The sequence below is a fragment of the Gallus gallus genome, chromosome 3, assembly GCF_016699485.2.
Source record: "Gallus gallus isolate bGalGal1 chromosome 3, bGalGal1.mat.broiler.GRCg7b, whole genome shotgun sequence".
Classification (NCBI taxonomy): domain Eukaryota; kingdom Metazoa; phylum Chordata; class Aves; order Galliformes; family Phasianidae; genus Gallus; species Gallus gallus.
The window spans coordinates 57,652,538-57,673,626 of record NC_052534.1 but is presented as its reverse complement, the minus strand read 5'-3'; the positions used below and the strand labels follow the sequence as shown (position 1 = coordinate 57,673,626).

At 35.8% G+C, this 21,089-nt stretch overlaps 1 protein-coding gene across 1 annotated transcript; it reads right to left on the bottom strand.

Annotated features, from left to right (window-relative positions):
• Nucleotides 1–8,121: 8,121 nt before the first annotated feature.
• On the bottom strand, nt 8,122–19,353 carry TMEM244 (transmembrane protein 244). Its single transcript, NM_001389515.3, has 6 exons — nt 19,262–19,353; nt 13,947–14,032; nt 13,282–13,355; nt 11,239–11,364; nt 9,643–9,687; nt 8,122–8,508 (listed from the first exon to the last, which is right to left on the bottom strand). The coding sequence occupies exons 1-6, from the start codon at nt 19,292–19,294 to the stop codon at nt 8,414–8,416; spliced, it is 459 nt and encodes a 152-aa protein (NP_001376444.1). The 5' UTR covers nt 19,295–19,353; the 3' UTR covers nt 8,122–8,413.
• Nucleotides 19,354–21,089: the final 1,736 nt, after the last annotated feature.

The window sequence follows — 21,089 nt, the reverse complement described above, 5'->3', positions numbered from 1 at the left end:
GACTTCTAAGTGGAAAGATTGAAAAGGAAAATATATTTCATATTTTCTGACTCAGAATGTTTGATTTATCATAGTCACTTATTCTTACAAAGCACTTCATTGTGTTGGTAACATTCAGACTGCTAAAACTGTAGAAATAAAGAGAAGTCACACCACATAAAATGTTTCTAGTTCACCATTACGTATTTTAGGACTGTGGATAGCTTAGAAATCAGTCATGCCACAAAGGTAAAACCTGTATATTTAATAAAAATTAGGTTAGTGTTAGGTTACCATACCCTTATGAAATGTTGGGTGCTGTAAATCATCTTTCAGTTTTTCTAGGAAGAACTGATTGGAAACCCCCAGGGACAGTAAGAATTTTGAGTTTCTGGTTTGCTGAAGTCTGTAATCCTTTCCATCTGTACATTCTTGACAGTATCAGACTTGAGAGACAAGTGTGTTTAGTTTTTGTTGACAAATCAGACAGAAAAAGGAGATTCTGTAAAGATGGAGGAGTTGAGGGAGATAGTTAAAACAGATCTTTTTATATATACATATACTGCTATTCAGAATATTTGTAGCACCTGCTATATATAGCTTGATGTGCCAGATCCTCAGACTTACTTTCATCAGTCACTATTTTACTATCTAAAACTCTCCTCCGTACTTGCTGCATTTCTCATCTCATGTCATTTACATCTCCAAAAAATGAGCCCTTCACTTGTTAACTCATTCTCATTCATGACCTTTGTGCAGCCCTACAGCATTTACACCTCTGCTGCACTGGTGGGGCAGAGAGAGAAAGTTTCACTTCTAGCGAGCTTAACCTGGCTGCCTTTCTTTTGTGCTTAGCAGTCCCCCTCCTCATAGTCATGTTTGTTACTGACATGTACTATTTCTCACCAGCATTCTCCAATTAATCTTTATTTGCTAATTATATTCTTTTAGTTATTCCTACAATAAAGCTGTTTGTAAAAAAAAATTAAAATAGTTGTAATCTAACAAATCTATTATTCTAATTCAATGTGCTTGCTCCCAGAATTATATTAATTGTTTCACTAGATTAAAATTTCTTTTTTTCTTCTTTTTTTTTTTTCTGTCTTCCCTGCTAACAGTTAAACATTCAATTAAGCAACAGTTTGGAAAAGCCTTTTCTTGTGATTTCTAAATGGATTTTTAACATCAAAATGTTTAAGATAAAACTTACACTTGGTGGATATTCTTTCAATATTTCTTGCTTTACTCCGTTGCCTACTTAATTATTAAACTACTTTTTACATTATGTTCTGGTGTAAGTCAATAGTCAACAGGTAAGCAAACGTGTTCGATAATTTTCTGCCAACAAATTTCATTTTAAAAAAACATGAGAATGTGTAATTAGTATCTTATGGCATACTGGTGTCCATCATAAAGTTCTAAATAGTTCTGGATATTGGAAATTGAGCTATTTTCACCATGCTAAGGGTTGAAAGCAAATCTTTTCTGAATAAGATATTTGGTCACTCTGAGAGAACTGTGGCATAAGATGCTGGAAAGTAGAAATTAATACCTAATCCTATTAGTCAATAGACAGCTTTCTCCCTGCTGCATCATAATATGTTCTTTTTACAGCATTTAATTGATTTCATATAATTCTTTTCCTACATTTTTGACTTGCAGACCTCATCCCGATGTACACAAATCAGCAAAGCTTGGCATATCAGTAAATCAGGAGTAGTGACTAGAAATAGAAGAGCAGTGTAACAAGTGTAATTAAGGGTGAAGAATTTGAGAAAGAGCTGCCATCGTTTGAAGTCAAAGCTTTGCCTGCAGAGGAAATCCTTGGGAAAGGATTTGAATAAGCTTCATGGAGTGAAGAGGTGCAGTCTATATAAAAATATTCCCCATCAAAGCACACTTTGAGTGTTATCAGAAGAGTTCACTGGCTGAAATGGATCACATGATTAAGATTAAGTGTCAGGAGAATATGTCTACTCAATGTCTTGAGCATATCATGTTGTAACACATAAAAGAATCCAGGTCTACCTAGAGAATTAAGCGTTCATAATTTAACACAATCTACAGGCAGGGCTCCAGAGAAGAAGCAGAATTGGATTCTGGCAACAAAACTTGTGTTTGGTAGCTTGAAGCAATCTGTATTTATGAGGCTTGTGTCCTATAGCAACAATGTCATTATAAGCCCTAGGATTTGTGTGAGATTTAGTTTTGATAATTCTGAAATATGCTGAAAGCAAGTAATAATGTATTTCAACTCTTAAAATAAAATTATAGGGAGGTATGTGCCTTCCTAAAATTCACACCAATTATTTTTTGTTTTAGTTAAAATACATGGAGTACTTTTTTCTATGCTGTTTCTGAACAAATTATGGCTGCTTGAAATTTGTTCATTTGTTGCTTATTGATAGTCACATGTTGTTTCTTGCCTTATTTACTTACAGGACCAAGAAGAATCAATGCAAAAAGTATAATTTTACACTTAACCATAGTAATTTCCATAGAAAAAGGCACTCTACAGGAAAAAAAAAAAAAAAAAAGGAAAAAAAGAAGGAAAAAAACCACCTTCAAGGTAACAGCAAGACATCAATTTTCTGTGTTAGAAATTAACATAATATTTTACATAATGATCCTCTTTGCTGATCATTAAAATAACATAGTTACCTCGGCAACTGGAACATTTTGTAAATGTTATCTAGCGATACATAACACCTTCTAAAAATATGTGCAACAAATAAGGTACAAAGCATTATTTTTTCAATAAAAATACCTTCTATTTCTAGTAGATTTTTGTGAGAATATTTCAGTTTAGGACAAATTTGTGTTTAATTAAAAGTAATTTTACTTGCTCAGATCCTGAAAACCTGTTGTTGCTTCATTTCCTGACAATGGAAAACAGTAACTGGTTTTCGTTTACATCTTGATTTCTTTTTTAAATGCATAATTGGTTAATGATTAGGAAATCAAATTTATTCCTAAGTCAAATGTTGCATTCCTAAATAGCTCCTGGAAAATATGGCACATCAAGAAGTTAACTAGTTAATTAAACCTGGAGGGCTTACCACTTTAGATTTGAATGCTTCTACTGTCATTCCAGCCCTATCGTTCTCTTCGTGTTCATACCCATGTGAGACTGCATAACTGAAACCTAATATGACTGAAATGAAGTCATTGCCACTGTTGACCTCTTTTCTTTTTCAAACAAACTCAGTTAACTATGTTCAAAATTGGTTTTGGCTGTCTTAAAACTAATTTTTGTGTAGAAATGATTTCCTGGAAAGTTTTGCCAGCACCTAATTACCAGCACATCTCCCATTAGGGAGCAAATTGGTCCCAGGAAGGTTATTGTGTTCATATCCTCCAGATTTCTTTTTTCATTCTTCTTGGGCACCAAAACAGTTACAGTCATGAAGCACCTTCTTCCCTCTGCCTTTGCTCCTCGTTGGCTGCTCTTCTCTCTCTGGGTAGTGTACAAAGGAATGCTCCCCAATTCCAGAGGGTTTGCTATCATTTTCCAGTGAAGCAGTGTTAAAACAATTCCTTAGAATTGTGCTTAATTTGAAATGGTAAATGCAAATCAATATAAATGTGATTTACTTTTGAATTTACTCATATAATTTGAATAATACCTACATTTATTTGTTTACTTATTTATTTGTTGCATTTAACACCATGTGAGATATCAAGCACATTGACCATTTTTTATTCTTATTAATGTTGCTTTATGTAGACTCCCTCCCCTGCTCAAGTTCTATGCAGTTAATCAAGGCTCTTTTTTGGTATACATGGAAAGCTACTGATTCAGGTGTAATTTCAGTACAGAGGTGTCTGAAGACTGCTATGAAGTTTGAACACTCTTCCAGCTGCTGAAGATCTGGTAAAATGTAAGCTTTGAGAGAGGATCTAGCTAAATTTAAATGTTCCATTGCTGGAGTATTTCTCCAGTGAGGATAACGTGATATTTGATATTCAGAGCATGCTCTTCTTCTTACACATCACTTTTCAGATCCATAGGATATAACAATATCACGTTAGAATCTTTTTTTTTTTTTTTTTTTTTTTTTAATATGGAACAGGAAAGGCCAGGCTGTGACTATCTTTGATTTAGGATAATGACAGCAAGAACTTCGAAGTACCTTTGCATACTTTTTACACGCTCCAGCTTCAATCCTTTTATTTGATTGAAACTGTTTTCTAGGGGAAGATAATTGTAAAAGGCTGAGACAGGAGCCTTCACTCAGGCTTCAGCTGTCCATAGTTTTTGTTCCAGTATTGCTTCCAGGTCCCCAGCCCTAAATCCTGGATGTCAGAATGACACCCCGACATACATCTTAGAATTTTTCACCCTTGTTTGCAGTGGGCATCTGAGTGTACAACACCTGGGACAATAGCATGGTGGTCATTTCATCCCATGAATAGAAGAACAAATAGGGTAGGATGCAAGTTCATCTCAAAGCACGCCCACCCTAAAACATAGACATAATTACCTATTCACCAGCAGAAGAGAGGTTGGGGCTTGAGCCCATGTCTTAAAATCACTATCTTGCACTAAGAGGTTTAAAGCCAATAATAAAGGTATTAATTACATCATCAAATTTTATGGCCATTCCTAAAACCTTTATCCCTTCTGACATCTAATGAGAGAGTGCCTGCTGTCTGGGGCTGTGATTAGCTCAGAGAAAAGGAGAGATTAAGGCCTTAGCCATTACTGAGCAGATGGATCATTACACAGGATCTTAAGCCAAGAAATAAATATTTTAAGTAAGTCACATTTGGAAGATACAAAATATTTAAATAAAGCTTTAAATACCTGTAGAGATTAACCGGGATCTAGCTTTATGATGTGACAACAGACATACCAGAAGATGGGATGAAGAATGTTTAAGATTTTCAAATCCTTTCTCTGGTTAACAAAGCTCACTTGGTCACCATGGCTGTTACCTCTCGAGAGCCTATGGCCATAGGTATCCTATGCATGAATATCCATGTTAGGGAACTGCAGTCAGGTGACTCGTGTACCTAGTGCTGTTTATCTAGTGCTATTCATACTGTTTTCTGTATTTATTGGTGTAGCAGTTGTTGGTATTTTTAGTTCAGAAACTATAAGAACTGTAGGGTGTTGTTTTTTCTTGCTTACATTTCTAAGTTTGGATACAAAGAAGCTGTACATGTTGATTAAGCATTTTACAGACATAGAAAAATGATGGGCTTAGTCTGAATAACTAGCTCATTACTTCGCTAGCAAATCATATATATTTAAATCTATATTGTTAGGAAAGTGCCAAGTAAATTTTTTACGCTGTCTGTGCTCCATAGTTTGATATTTGCCTGTCTTTACACAGTTGAGTCATTTTCTTTGTCCCAGAACAACTTTATGAAGCGATTCACACTTTGATATGACACCAAAGGCAGCACTGTTAGAACAGAAATAAAAACTGAGAGTCTCCAAAAACATACCTCACTAACAATCTTTGTTAGGAGAAAGACATCACCATTTGGAAAAAGAGTGAATACAGAGCCATTTAAGGAGGGGGCTGAATTGAGGAGAACTATGATCTATCTCAGTAGGTGGTTTGGTATGATGAAAAATAGTTACCTCTGGAAAGAAATATTAAAATGACTCCAAGTACAGTGCTATTAAGATGTGGCATTTGTGTACTGTTCCATTGATTTCTACAGATAATATCTATATCTTCCCTGTGAACTCTGCCTAGAATCTCAGAGTAGAAGTAGATAAACTCTCCCTCTGCTTGTAAGATTTTCTAGACTATCTACACTCCTATGATATCTGTGCAAATTTATGACGATTAAACTGTCCCAGAAGGGATTCAGTAACTGAAGAATAAAACCATGTCATCTCAATTAGACACTATTCCTGGGCCTGGTTGAGTCAAAGAGCAAAGAATCCTGAAAATCTCAGGGCATTACCCACAACTAAATCACAGATTATAGTGGTGTCTACAGATGTGGAGACCACCTTCTCTAGAACAATGTAGACACGAGCGAAAAATGGGTTCTGGCTTACACATAGCAATTGTGTTGAGGCTCCAGTGTTACAAGTTCAGCATACAAATCTTTTCTTCTTTCACAGATATTGCACATCTATGTGTTCTCTTTTCCTGCTTTCATTGTTCTTTTTTTTTTTCAGATACATTTGTTATTTTTTTTCTAATGTTCCAGCTACTACTTTCCTTATTTTCCTTCTACATTCTGTAGTGGTCTTTTCTCGTAGTCTTTGGCAATTCTGTTGAGAAACAAATACAAAGCTCTTCTTTTCCTCCAGAGGATCATATCCCCACCTGTCTAGAATGTTATCAATGAATCACAGACAAATTACTCAGATGCGTCACTTTTTTATTGCCCCAGAAATAATCAGGTTTGTCATATTCAAAAGTGCCATTTTGGTGCATCAGATAGAAATCACACAAGTATTACGTATGACCTCTGAAACCCTCTAACCATATAATGCCCAAACAGATATAGCTGATACTGATTATATAATGGAAATTTGTTTGTATGATGTGAATTTGGTCTACTCTTTAAACATTATTTGTAATATTTATTGCTGATGATCAATATAAAAATAATAGGCAAGAGGGAATAACATATAATGCTGAAATTGTCTCATCATTACATATATGAAAGCAATGCACAAATGTCATAATTTTTTTATTAGGTATACTAAGGTTTTTAGTCCTTGCTACAGTTCTTACTGTGGTTGTTTTTCTAGCACTAGCCAAATTGTACATGCTTTGGAGAAATTCTGTGGATAAAGCTCTCTTCATGTTGCCTGAAGGTATTTTCTTACTGGTGGTTTAAGATTTTAAATTGGGAAGAAAAGTTTAAAATGTCAAGACTGAGCAACAGAACTATTGCAAGCTGCGGCTGGGCTGATGCCCGTATAGGAAAATCTTGACAGTTTAAAAATAGAAACTTGTTCCATCCGTGGATTAACTTCATATCTAATCCATGTTCTGGCACGTGGCACCCTACCTACACGTGCAAACTGCATGCTGACTAGGACGGGAGATATGGATTTACACTGAACTACTTAATTCCCATCCATTTTTACAGTTTTAAACTGAAACAAATCTGCAAGAAATGTGTGAACATCTTTCAGACAGATAACACCACACAGCTGTGGGCCCACTAATATTTATGGAGATACACATGTATTAAACTCAAAGTGATGGCTCAGTCCTGCCATCAGTGCAGGCTGGTTAATCAACTCCCTGGAATTATCCTTGCTGACTTCAGTATGCAGTGTATTATGCTTCATGTGATCTTACTGAGCCATTTCTTAAGTCTATATGCAGTGCTGTGGATTTATATGCCCAGTTTGTCTCTAAAATTACTGACATATCTATCATTCACAAAAGACAATCTCATACTTTTGTGAATCTGGAACATGCTTCTCATGTACACTGTCTGTTGACTGAGGTTAAGGCAAATGAAATATTGCACGCTTGTACAAAAACCAATCCAGTCCTGCTCTTCTAAGCAAGCTGCAGTTGAAGTCCAATCCAATTACTAACATAGTATGTTAGATGAAATTGCCTTCTAGTAATTTTGCTGTTAGGATTTTACTATGGTTAAATAGAGAAAGAGTTGATTGAAGCCACTGCTGTCATTGGTTTGTGTTGTTTGTTTTTTTTTTTTTAATTACAACTATCCACAGACCAGCACTTTGGCATTGGCCACATACAGCTTGGGAAGATGGAAAGAGCTATGTAAAAAAGTGACTGCTGGCAACATTTGCTTTCCTCATTCCAGAACAATCACACCATAACTGAATCATTACCTCAAAACAGAATAGCCTGAAGCTGTCATAAGAAACATCTAGCAGTAGCATCCATGGAAGTTGAGGAGTGAACCAAATAATAGTGGTTGTAAATCTGATTTCTTCTGTCTTGGTCACCTGTCTAGGTGAGAGAGTTAAGATGGAAAGAGATACAGAGCAGCGTGCTATTCAAGGAAGTGAAGGGTTTGCCAGTAGAGGTTGCCTTAAATTTACAATGATTTATGCCAGCTGGAGTGATGCTAAACTTCTCAGCACTTGTGAGAGGCCAGACTGTAGCCTGACTTAGAACCCACAGTCTAAAAACTACAACAGATTACGATTGCTTTGAAGACATTAAATACAAGTTCATTTCTCCCTGTAGGATTTTGCAAGAGTATTACATCATTGCTCTTATAGTCTTGTTTGTTTTTTAAAAAAGGTACAGCTATCTAATTATTTGCTGAATGGAATACATACATACAAAAGCTGAGTGATTACATACAACAGCTAAAAGTGATGACAATGACTTTGCAAACAAATGTAAGAAATAAGAGGTGAACTATTTACCTTACAATTAGACAGTTTCCAGCTTCAATTGTGTTGTGTAAGAAATCTTGGAAATTATATTAAAATAAATGCAGAATCTAATTTTCCTTTTCAAAAATCATCTAGAACAGGGTAAATGAAGTTGTCTTTAAATAAACAATATGCCAAAATCTGTCCTCCACAAATCATTGAAATTACTCCAGATCCTGAAAGAAAATACAAAGCTGTTTAGTATTAATTTGTAGAGTGGACTGCAAACATTAGAATAAAACATCAGGCAACTCTTCTTTTGGACTAAATGGCCTGCTCACTTAAACACTTTGCCCAAGACTTTAATCACCAACAAAGAGATCAGTTCCAGCAATTCATGATACAAAACCAGCAGCAGTACAGGGAATTTATTCGCCTGTCTCTGTCTGTTAGGAATTACTACAGCTGTTGATCCTTGTTATCCGTCATAAGAGAGAAGAACAGATGTCAGTACTTTCTCCCTTAGTTATTTTTCATGACAATATATACTAGCTTAGGACTATTCTTCAAATTTCAAAAAATAATTAAATATTTCAATATACAGGTTTGCCATTCACGGTAGGGAAATGTGATGAGTGACAATCTATCTCATCTGTCATAGATATCTGCTCATAGAATCATGGAATCAGAGAATCCTAGAATGACTTGGGTTGGAAAGGACCTCAGGGATCACCAATCTCCAATCCCCCTGCCTCAGGCAAGGCCACTAACCTCCACATTTAATAGTAGATGAGGCTGCCCAGGGCCCCATCCAACCTGGCCTTGAAGGCTCCAGGGACAGAGCATTCACAGCCTCTCTGGACAGCCTGTTTCAGCACCTCACCACTCTCTCTGTGAAGAACTTCTCCCTGATATCCAACCTAAATCTTCCCTCTCTCAACTTAAAAGCATTCCCTCATGTCCCACCACTATCACAGCATTCATAAAAATGATTTTTGAACTCTATTTCATTCCACTGATTGTAATGACTACCAAGGAAGACCAGGTTGGAAAACTGTCTATTTGACACCTGAATTAGATGAGATAGATATTTTGATAAGTCAGGACTTAGTATGACTCATTTCAGCAACATGAACACATCTGCTATTTGTTAGGAAGATTATCATAAGCTGAATACATTCTGGTCTTAAAATAGATGTTAGTCCAACGTTACTTGTCTGTGCTCTTACAAGAAATGTAAATGAAAAACATATGTATCTTCCTTAAATATTGTCAATTCCCAAATTATTGAGACTACAATAGAGTAAAACTCATACTGTAAATGCTATTCTAATAGATCCTAACAACTTAAAATCTGAAGATTATTATACCTAGTGCCAGCCACCAGTGTAACATCAGAGGAAATTCAGACATAACTGGAAGAAGAAGAAAAAAAGAAATGTACGTTTGTAAACAATAAAGATGGGGATATGCAAACATTATGTTATTAAATAGATTGTCTGTTTAGTTATCTTTTCTAAATTATACGCATTAGATTTATTGAAATTGCAAAGTGCAATTGAGATCCTCATCATTCAGATGCTTGATCATACTGTTATGCTCAGTGGGTGAGCAATCGCCCTGGGAGTCAAATCTTAAGCTGAGGTTTTTGATTGTAAAATCTCTGAAAAGGGAATTCATTTATTATTACATACCCATATGAGGTTTGGCATAACAGAAATGCTGCTCACCTGGTAGGAAGTTGATACACTCCTGCAACCCAAATAATTTCAGCTGCCTGACAATTTCAGTTTGATGGGTGATAACAACATGTGAAAGACAGAGCTGTACCCTGCAAGTGATCCCTGTTACCTGGCATGCTCTGCCACATGTATTGCAGCTACCTCTGCCTCATGTGAGCTGCCCCACATCCCCGTTGCATGATCGATATGAACCAGTGCAGCCCCATTAGGGCTGGCAGAGCTGTGGAGCAGTGAAGAGAACTGGAAGGCACACTGCATGCTTCGCGGTGTGAGTTCAGCAGCACAGCTTGGGTTGCCCATCTGAAAGCATCAAGAGCAGCTCTGCATTGTTTGGAGATCAAAGTGTGCCATGTGATATAATGATAGTAGATAGTCTACCGCATAAGCTATACACAAAGCGTGTTTTGTTGTAGTTCTTGTAAATTTCCCGATTTAAATAGAAAAATAACAATGTTCACGAAGAATAACAGCAACTTAAATTCCATGAAATCAAATTTAGTAAATGAGAAATTATGCTTAATTTTTTACATTCAACTTTCTATTAGCTTCTGGAATACCTTGATGTGGATACTGGGGCATCTGTATAAAGTACTAGAGAATAACTGGATAATGCACTAGGAAATCGAAGATCAATTATTTTATTTTTTCCTAATCCTAATTCTAGAATAAAAGCATTAAGTTCATCTTTATAGAAGAAAAAAAGTCCGTGTGGGCTCTGCCACCCAGGCCTTTTCCCTTTGTTCCTTCCAGAAGAGGAGAAGAGTTTCAGAGACAACAAACAAACAAACAACACCTCAATTGTAAAATACATTGTTTTCCTCAGTGAGGTTTTAGTTCAAATATTTTAATTTAGTGTTCTGAAGCAAGCTCCATTTTTACTTCGAACTAATGTTGAAGTGTTAATGAGTCAGAAGTGAACAGCCGTGAATTTCTTGTTTTAGAGAACACACTTCCAGGAGTTGTCTCTAGGCTGAGTATTTCACATTAACAAAATAAATCTCTGAAATATTTATAATAGAAATGTATAGAAATACCACAACAAAAACAGAACTGAGGTTTAGAAGTAAAAATTTAAATACAGTGTAAGTCAAATGTATGGAAAGCAGAGGTGCGTGTATTCAGCTCCAAGGAAGAATGATAACCCATAATGCAGTGGGTAAGCCATGGTCACTCGGTCCTTCTTTATGTGATAATGCACATATATTTAGCAGTAAGCATACTTACCAATGGAAGTTATGATGATATGAATAACAGTAACCGTTACAGCATAATCCCAAACCCATTCTTCCACCACCAGGGCAAACAGCAGACCACAAATGAAAAAAGTTATTTCCAATGAGATTACAAGAACTGAAAATGGAAATAGAATATTTACTCCAGGCATAGTTTTGACAGTCTTTTCCTCTTATGCCAAGGCAATAGCAATAGGAAGTTAAAATGTCTGAGACAATGTTATGCAAATTATGCTTGATTAGGTCAAATATTACCTTAGAGCTTTGATTATAAAGTTCATTTCTAATTTTACTACAGACATCACAAGGGTTCTATACTGATTTACCCATAGACTTACAAATGTTCTTTATTTTTTAAAAAAAACATAGGGATCAGCAGGAGGAGGACTAGTCCTCTAAGTATTGCCTTGAGGAGTAATAGTGTGGAAATGTCACTGAGAGGCAATGTATCCAGGGTCTTTGAACATGGCACTAAATAGACGCAGTTGATACATACATAGGTCAACTCTTTCTCTTCCAAAACAGAACAGTGTGGTTAAGGGCTTACGTCTAGTAGGAAAGTTCATAGCTTTCTCCCTGTCCGCTGCTTCACATCATGTATGTGTAGCAGTGCAACTTAAAGACAAGACACATAAGGGGAAATAGAGCAGAAAGCCAACCCTATGAGCTGAGCGCAGGCCATCCCTATTGATCTCATGGTTCCACATCACACTGGGTTAGCAGGAGCTGACTGGAAAATACCTGCTGGTCCTCCAGCAATACCCTGGGTGTAACAAGCAATAACAGCACACTAGTAACTCATATAATTTTCAGTCTAAGATCTTTTTCTTCTTCTTTTTAAAGCACCTAGACATATTTAAATAATATTTTAACAGATTTTTTTTACTATTGCAGTAATGTAATACCTAACATTACTGTAGCTCAGAGAGAACATTATTATTTTTTCACTGTATTTAATTTATACATCTGGCAGCATTTTTGACTTAGTTTCATTCCATTCTTTAGACAGTCAATTATTTCCTACTGTAATCTGGATCTTTCACCCAGCAGTTGAAAGAAAGGTAAGAAAACAAAAGAAAAAAATAAACAACTATAAAACCACATGTGGTTAGGAAAACAGAAAATACACGTCAAAAAAAGTAATATTTGACAATGCACTTTATTTCTTATTAATTTTAATAGTATCGACTTTTTTTTTCCCAATAATTTTATAACCTCAAAAGTATGCTCAGTGCAGGCAGTTGTGCTGTAAGTTTTCCATTAAACTGGGCCAACAATTATAGCTCTGATCTCAGCTGAGGCTTGCATTTTTATTTCCAGGCTATCTTTCAACAACATCTTTCTACTTTTAGCAGGCATGAGTGAGACTCTTATACAAACTAATTCTCATTTGCAATGCCATACAGAGAGCTCAGCTGTGTCTCTGTGCCTTTAAAGAGGCATCTCTCATAGCCTTTAAAGAGACCTGGTTAGGTTTTGCTGCTCCATGTTATTGCATCAGTTGAACGGAAGACAAGACTGAATTCTAACCAGTTGCATGGCATAATGGATGTCTTTGGCACCTTATAGACATCCTGCATCAAACTGTCTGATATAATTTTGGAGTAAAAAGTCATGTTGAGATACAGTAATTACATCAGGGCCTTGAAAAGTAGTTCTAATGGAATATGATTAAATTTTCTTTTCCATTGCTGCAAACAAAATGTTCTTTTTTTTTCATCTGAAATCCGCGTTGACACTATACAAATATTCATGCATTTTTATCATTCTTTCTAACATAATCAACTGAACAATTTGCTTTTGAGCAGTTCTAATTATGGGAGATGTGGTTTTCCTTTGCAAAATAGAATACAAGTCTGGTAAAATCTTATGTATGCATGCAATTTTTGAAATGATAGTTTAGGAACGTGAATATGGTTTGAAGGCTTCAGACAAAGCTCAGGAATTTGTGTTAGGATGTATAAAGGTCTGTCTAGGAGCTGAATTACAATAAAACTCTTGACTGAGAGAAAACATAGAAACAAACTTAACTTACCTAAATAGTGTGGGTTAAGCCATGATGGATTTGTCTTAAAATCAAAAGGTGCCAAACCATCCAACATTTTAACCCTGTGGAAACAGAATAAATGCATTTAAACATAACTTTAATTTTCTATAAAAAAGTAAAGACTACATGATGAATTACTGGTCCTTTTAAAATAAGATTTCAAATGGAATATTCTGGACTTTGCAGACTTTCTACGTTTCATTCATGTTTTGATCTTGCCCTAATGCACAGCTTCTGTGATCTCCACTTCTATTTAAGATAAGTCTGGCGCTACACATGCTAATCAATAGTTTCCTAAGGGAAGATAATTTCTCTTTCATACTGACTGTAACATCGTTCCTTTTTAATTTTTTATGTCATCTTTCTCTTATGTTCATTTACTTACAGGATGCAAATGCAGGGAAGTATATTACAGCCAGCATTTTATATTGCTTTTGAGTATCCATTTACCGATATATGAAGGCATTGGTTACAACAATTTAATGTAGGCTTGGTTACAACAATTTAGCTGAATCTGGAAAACGTATTGGCATAATAGCTTAGACTGAATGCCTCCGATCTGAATGCCTCTTGTCCAGAGTCACTGCTCTACCTGCTATATCCTGTATATCCAGCTGTAGCACGTGGTCATAGTAAAGGCAAGGATGTCTTACTTGAATATGGCAAAGCAAATGGAAAGGACCACATAGTACACAGTGTAGAAAACTGCCATGCATATCAACAAGTTCACCAGAACAACCTGTGAAAGAGAAAAAGAAAATCGAATGCTGTGTTTACAGTATGTATATAATAGTCAAAAATAAATCCAGATTTATGCCAAGCATAATATTTTAGAAAATATAATATTTAGCCAGAAGTTTTTGCTGTTGCTTATTACACAAATATTGCTAGAAGCTTTTTAGTACATTTTGGCTGCTGATGTTATAATGCATGGTTCTTTGTTTCAGTGGCGTGTCTACTACTTAACTATTGACTTTATAAGCATTCAGAGAATGAGAAGTGTATTTATTGACAGTTACTACACTGGTGACCCCTTTAATATCATTCAGATGTATAACTAGTTTAATTTTTAACTTAAAAGAAATGCTACCATTGTACTTATGTTGAAATTGTATATAAATAAAATGTAGAAATTTGCAAGGAGTAACTAGTAAGTTTTCCAATCTCTAGAAGATATGTCATCCCAGTATTTATTTCTAAAACTATGAATGTAGACAACTTAAGTGAGTAATAAGAGATATCTGTTAAAAAAAACACTTAGAGATCAATTGCTTGTTTATTTAAAATAAATAAATTCAAATTCCAAATTAATAACAAACTAACTAACAGCAACGGCAACAACAACAACAATGACAAAAAGCATATGAGTTTCAGAAAGTAACCACTATTTTATGATCGAGCACTAGGTCTTTAAGAGAAGAGAAACACTTAGTCTTCACTTCTCATCTGAAGTTTCAGAAGTAACACAACCAGAGAAAAAACTGAACCTTGACCTGATCATGTTCATAAAATGCCTTCAGATCTTTTCAGGTGAAGCATTATTTATGACTCTACTCAGCTAGGTTGGCTTCCTGAACTATCCAGACCCTAGGACTTATATTAATTCACACAGGCATAGGGTAAAATTATGTTTTAAAGGCTAATGTACTTGGGTAACAAAAATAGATTCCTGCTAATGCAGAATACTGTCATTTTTGCTTATCTGGGATGATAAAGCAACACTTTAGCATTTTAATTCAGCCACCAGGACTGGGGATTGCTGTGTAACATTTGAGTAACTGCTTTGGCAATGTTGTGTGCTTACTTGAGAACATGAAACTGAAGACATTTACTACAGTCTGTTAGAGTGGTGGATAAAATCAGTTGTTTTCTATAAACTCCAGTTTGTCTTGCATATTCTCAGTTTAGCTGGTACTTTATTGTGTCATATTTCTCTTTCTCCTAACCAACTGAAGCACTGGAACAAGTTGTCCAGAGAGTTGGTAGATGCTCCATCTCTGGAGATATTCAAGGGTCTTCCTCTTCTGTATGTGTTTCACCTTTCCCCTATTACAGCTTTTTTTTTCCCATTCTTTATCTGAGTATTCTTAAGCTTACAATTTACTTCATGTATCTTTCTTTACTTCATGCTGCTAGTATTTGAAATATGCCCTATTTCATTCTATATTTTTTATGATCCTTTATGTTCTGACTTTAACTGGGTGCTCTTGTGAAATTCAAAGATGTTATGAAAACCTGATACCTTGTGCCGCAGTGGCAGTCTCTTCTCAGCTATTTTTCCACATTTTCATATTCCTGAGGTCCAGCAAAACTTAATATGTAGTAGTAGGTCCTCTTTCACTGTACACTGGTGTTTTTGTTTTGTTTTTTTTTTTTCAAAAAACAACAGTTGTTTCATTTCTTTCTATTTATCTTGTTCTTCAATGAAAGACTGAATATGAACACTATTAACAGCAACATCCTCACAGCAAAAACTGTACAGATGGCCCATAATAAAGGCATCGTGATCATTCTGATCTCTTACCTACTTATTCTGGTGCCTTTAGCTGTCAATAATTATTTCGCAGAAGGTAAACCCATTTCAGCTTTTAGCGTATCTCCTTCACTTAACTTCTAAGTAAAAGCTTAAGAATGCATTAGAGTAGTTTGTATAACATTTACTCAAGATGTCTGTACCTTCTGTGTGATGACTCATCCTACCTTAAAGAATTCGAACTTCCACTTTCAAGAAAACATCCATATCCCACTTGCTGTAAATTCCATGAAAGGAAGGGAGAGGAAGGCTAAGCATGGGATGAAGCACCTCTCCTATCAAGACAGGCTGAAGAAACTGGGCTTGTTTAGCCTGGAGAATAGAAGTCTGCAGGGAGACCTCATTATGGCCTCCCAGTATTTAAAGGGAGTTTAAATAAACACAATGGAAATCAACTTTTTGAAAGGGTAGATGGTGATGGGACAAGGGGGAATGGTTTTAAACTAAAGGAGGGGAGGCTTAGGTTAGATGTCAGGGAGAAATTCTTTACTGACAGAGTGGTGAGGTTCTAGAGCAGGTTGCCCAGAGTGGTTGTGCCCCATCCCTGGAAATGTTTAAGGCCAGTCTGGATGGGGCCTTGGGCAATCTGATCTGGTACTTGATCTACTGCCTGACAATCCTGCCTGTGGTGGGGGAGTTGGAACTTGATGATCCTTGAGGGCCCTTCCAACCCAAGTTAATCTATGATTCTATGACTCATGCCCACACTTTTCCCTAATTATTTTTTCTTTCATAGAATCACAGGGTTTGGAAGGGTCCTCAAGAGATCATCGAGTCCAACCCCCCTGTTAGAGAAGGTACCCTAAAATAGGTTGCACAGGTAGGCATCCAGAGAGGTAGAAGAAGTATAACGACATGGAAAGTACAAGTATGCAGCACAGAAGGATCCAGCAGTGCATGTTTTGAAGTCTATTGAGCCAAAGATTGTATCTGTGTCATCTTAATGGGGTTTTCTTCCATTATTTTTTCCAACTGTCTTTCAGTGTCTAGAATATCTCATGAAAAAAACATACTACAATTTAATTCTGGGTGTTTTAGAGAGGAGCTTAAACCTACTGAATAGTAATTGGAATAACTAGTTTGTAAAATATCCTCTCATTCTTACACCATCCGAAATAGTGAATATTTTGTTTCTTTTTTATGTTTTTTTCCTCTGTTATTCCTGAATGTTTCTAACTCTGCACGGTCCTATGTGTCAGACACCTAAGATGAAACTTTCTCACCTAAGTCCCTCCAGATACGAAATCTGTACCTTATTAGTGATTGCTATTTTTTAAATCTCATTTTTTAAATAAAACACAGTTCTGAGTCAAGATTTCAATTAAAAAACACAACTAAAAAAAAAAAAACAAAATGTAAGCCAGTTCTGAAATGTAATTTTCATTTTTATTTCATTTGTTGTATGTTGGTAAAAGCTGCTGAAAAGTCAGTCCTTATTCAAGGAGGCAGTGTCTCTGAAAAAGCGCTACAGATGAACATTAGCTCAAGCTAATTCAGTTTTAGGAGCTTCCTTTTCCATTGTGTGACATAAAACGAGCCCTTAAGGCTTTATGTTTCAAGGTGGAAGAATATGAAGATAAGTGAGGAAGAACTATTACCTCTAAGCATAGGATTAAGGAACACAAAGCAGCATCCAATTTAGCATCAGCATATTTTTAAGTATGTTAAGAAATGAAGAAGGTGCAGAGAAGAGCCATAAAAGAGAGCTGATGGCTAGAAATGCTTTTTTCATTAGGACTACAACTCTAAAGAGGTCAATCTGTTTAGCTCTGAGGGCTGATTTGATTATGATGGATAAGTACCTTTGCAGGCGGAAAATACCAGGTACTTAGGGGCTCTTTAATCTATCAGAAAAGCCATATGAAGTAAACAGCTGCAAGTTATAGCTAGACAAATGGAAAAGATACATGAAAGACATTTTTAACTGTAAAGGCAATTAGTTAATGGAACAAACTGCCTTTGGAAATAATGGATTATTTAAAGCAAAACCAGGTGCCTCTCTGGATGAAGCTTCATTTGGACATTCTCAGTGTTTACTTCTGGCCATGTGACAAATAACATACTTATAGAACCATCTGATATTGATGGTAGTGTGGACCACTTTGCAAATGGTTTATATTATTCTTATGCTGCTGGATATGAAAAGTGAAAGTACACCACCGTATTTTTGTCCCACAAGTACATGGAACAGTAGGTAAGAAACTCATTCTACCTGTTCAAACTAGTATTTGTCAATATGTAAATGTCCAGGAGAGTCTTCTACTTTTCTATTGCTATTATTTCACTAAAGTAAAATAAAAATGGAGAATGACAATGTCTTTTCAGCTGGTTTTCTCTGAGGGGAAAATACAGCTTTCCCATGTCCAGTATCTTCACTATTATTCCAAATGGCAATTGGCCAAATAACCTATGAGATCTTTTCTTTTCCTTGATGTACTCCATGGTCACTGCAATGTCCACTGACTGCAGTGTTACTTGCAAGTAACGTGCTGCCCCTTCTGCCCTGAAAGTCTCTCTAAACATTGGCAGATGAATCTATGGCAAATTTTTGGTGAGAGTCATTTTCATTTTATTTCTCTGAGCAGATGCACATTCCCTGGAATTCTCCTTTATCTGCCTCCTGTAAGCCTTATCTGCTCCAGATGCAGATCTGTACTGTAGTAAAAGTGGTAAGACAGAACTGAAGTGAAAATAACAAGGCTGAAGAAAGACTGTGAGCTGATGGCCTATCGACCTCTAATTACAGCAGGTAAATTCCTGGCCTCTCTTGAAGTCGGTTACAAACTTGCTTTGGCTTCAAAGGCCTGGCATTTTTCTCTCTGTACCCAGAATATTAGTCCCTGTCTAAGTGACACAGTATCAGGGTGCTTTGCCCAGTCAAGGAAGCTAAAGAAAGACATGCAGCTCAGTGCTAAGAATATGATCCAAGGTGAATAACATGAAAATCAAAACCCTTTGAAAATTTTCCAGTTGTATCATATTCAATTTTTTTTAACCTTTCCATGGAAAATTATTTATATTTTTGAATAGCAAAATATATTTTATTTTCAAACTTATTTTTTTCCCTTTCTAACCCCTCAAATACAAATTAAGAACCACGGAGTCATTTATTATATGCCAAAGGCATTGAAAGAAAGAATTTCAGGAATATACCAGTGTCATTAAACTTGGGATAAAATTCCAAGATTATATCTCATACATACATTGCTCCATATATTTTGAAATCCTTCTAATAAAATATACTTTGCAGTAGTTATTCTCAGACCTATTGGATAAGATCTCCTTGGCAATTTACTTTTTAGAAAATGAACGTTAGGAAGTACTCCATAAGAATGAAAGCAACTGCTTTTTCAAGATCTGCAGGAGCTGACTAATACTCTAAATACTACTATTACTCTAAGTACTACAGCACTATGCACACTCAGTTCCCTTTACCTTGGTTTCAGCAGTTTTGACCTTGAGAGCCATGGACACATGATGAGTGAAAGGAAGTGTTGTTGCTATGCTTCTTATGCCAGTATCAACAGGAAGAAGCAGCTGTTTTTCACCCCAAAAAACATTCTTATAGGTAAGTACAGGACAGAGTGAGGTAAGTTGATTGGATTAAACTGAACTGAGACAGAGGCCATCTGTGAGATAACTGTAAGCCTCTGAAGGCCAAACAGAAAATCCTTCTCACTGATTTAATGCTCATACATTTGTATCTACAATTGGCAAAAGCCTATCTATAATACAAATTCACCATTTAGAGACAAAATTATGAGTGGTATTTTCTAATTTCTGTTTGATTTTTTTTTCAGCACTCATTTGATCACAGTTCATTAAGATTACCGTACCTCCATACTTTCAATTAGTTTTACAATTTTTAACATTAATTATGTTGATCATAGGTGTGGAAGAGTACATTCTTCACCCTGTTCCTTGTTAACATTTTTCTTCTGACTATCACTTTATTACATTACATATAATTCACATTAAACTAGGTATAATTAGGTTAAGGAATGATAGACTACATTATGACTCTTCTCCTTTTCTTATTTCTTCAGGAGAATGAAATTTAGCATGCTTTAGAGAAGCTCCACCTTCAACTGAACAATTCCTTAATGGATTTGGATTTGACTTTTTGCAGATGCATTACGATTCATTATGCTGCATTGGAAAAAAAATTAGATCATATAAAGGAATGCTTCTGAAGGTGAATGAACTTTTTTTTTCCCCTATCACTAATATAGTATGTGCAGGTTTCATTATTGATAGTGTCCTTTTGTTCAAGTAAAATTAATGCTGTCTGGTTTAAGATGTGGTCTGTACAAAGCAAACAAAAGCTTTTGCTCATGGATTTGATAGTACCAGGTTGTGAATACTGCCCAAGAATGTCCAGGTAGTATTGTGTGAAGTGCCTGGCTGTCCCAAATGTGAACACAAAGACCTGTGCTTCAGTGCAGTACAGTGATGTCGAAGGAATAGAATGGAACAACAACAAAAATCTAAATTAATTTGCATAAATGGTTGCAATGGTGACCACACAAATGGCAGATTAACGAAGAAGTATTGGTTTTAGTAATTAAGAAATGATTGAAAATAAACAAAAGGTTTCATCCAGACAGCATCACATCTATCCCAAGGAAACAGGGCCTAAAATTTGCATAAGTCTTTGCAGCAACTCAAAGTAGCAAGATAACTGAAAAAAGTAATGGATTCCATTGGTCTAAGATCATTATTAAACATAATCATTCATGATTTACTTGCTCAGTCAGTCTAACCAAACTCTGAGGATAGAACCAAAGCCACTGAGTTCCATGTGTAGGTAATGGAAGCTATATGCATGGGTTTGCTGACTGAGAAGTTCCTCTCATTCCTATTGTGAAGCTGAGCACTTTAAGAGGGGACAGTATTTCAGTTGCAGCCTTGCTTCCAGCCTGGAAACAGCTGGGCTGTTGTAACAGTAACAAACAGCAGCAAATCAAAACTGGGAGTGGCAGAACTGTGTGTGATCCAAAACACTGACTATAAGACTTAGTAGAGAATTGGAAAGATATTGTGTTGCTGCTAGCAAAATGTCCAGATAGGGGAATAGCTGCTTCTTATTTTCTTCTTTTTTTCACTAGGTCAGCTACAGGAAATTCAACATTTTCTATTCAGCACAGGGAGACAGAAGACAAGTTTTAATACAGGTTAAACTAAATTATCTATTTTGGTTTCAACTAGCCATGTTTTTTAAATACTATTTTCCGAAGCAATGAACTGCAGATTGTTAGTAATA

Bases quoted from the DNA above. Each gene is read 5' to 3' on its own strand.
- TMEM244 (NM_001389515.3), bottom strand. From the start codon at position 19,294: ATGGCTCTCAAGGTCAAAACTGCTGAAACCAAG. The intron at 14,033-19,261 runs GTAAAGGGAACT...TCTCTTTCACAG, and splicing joins TCAAAACTGCTGAAACCAAG to GTTGTTCTGGTGAACTTGTT. The intron at 9,688-11,238 runs GTAAGTATGCTT...TTCTTCTTCCAG, and splicing joins TATCATCATAACTTCCATTG to TTATGTCTGAATTTCCTCTG.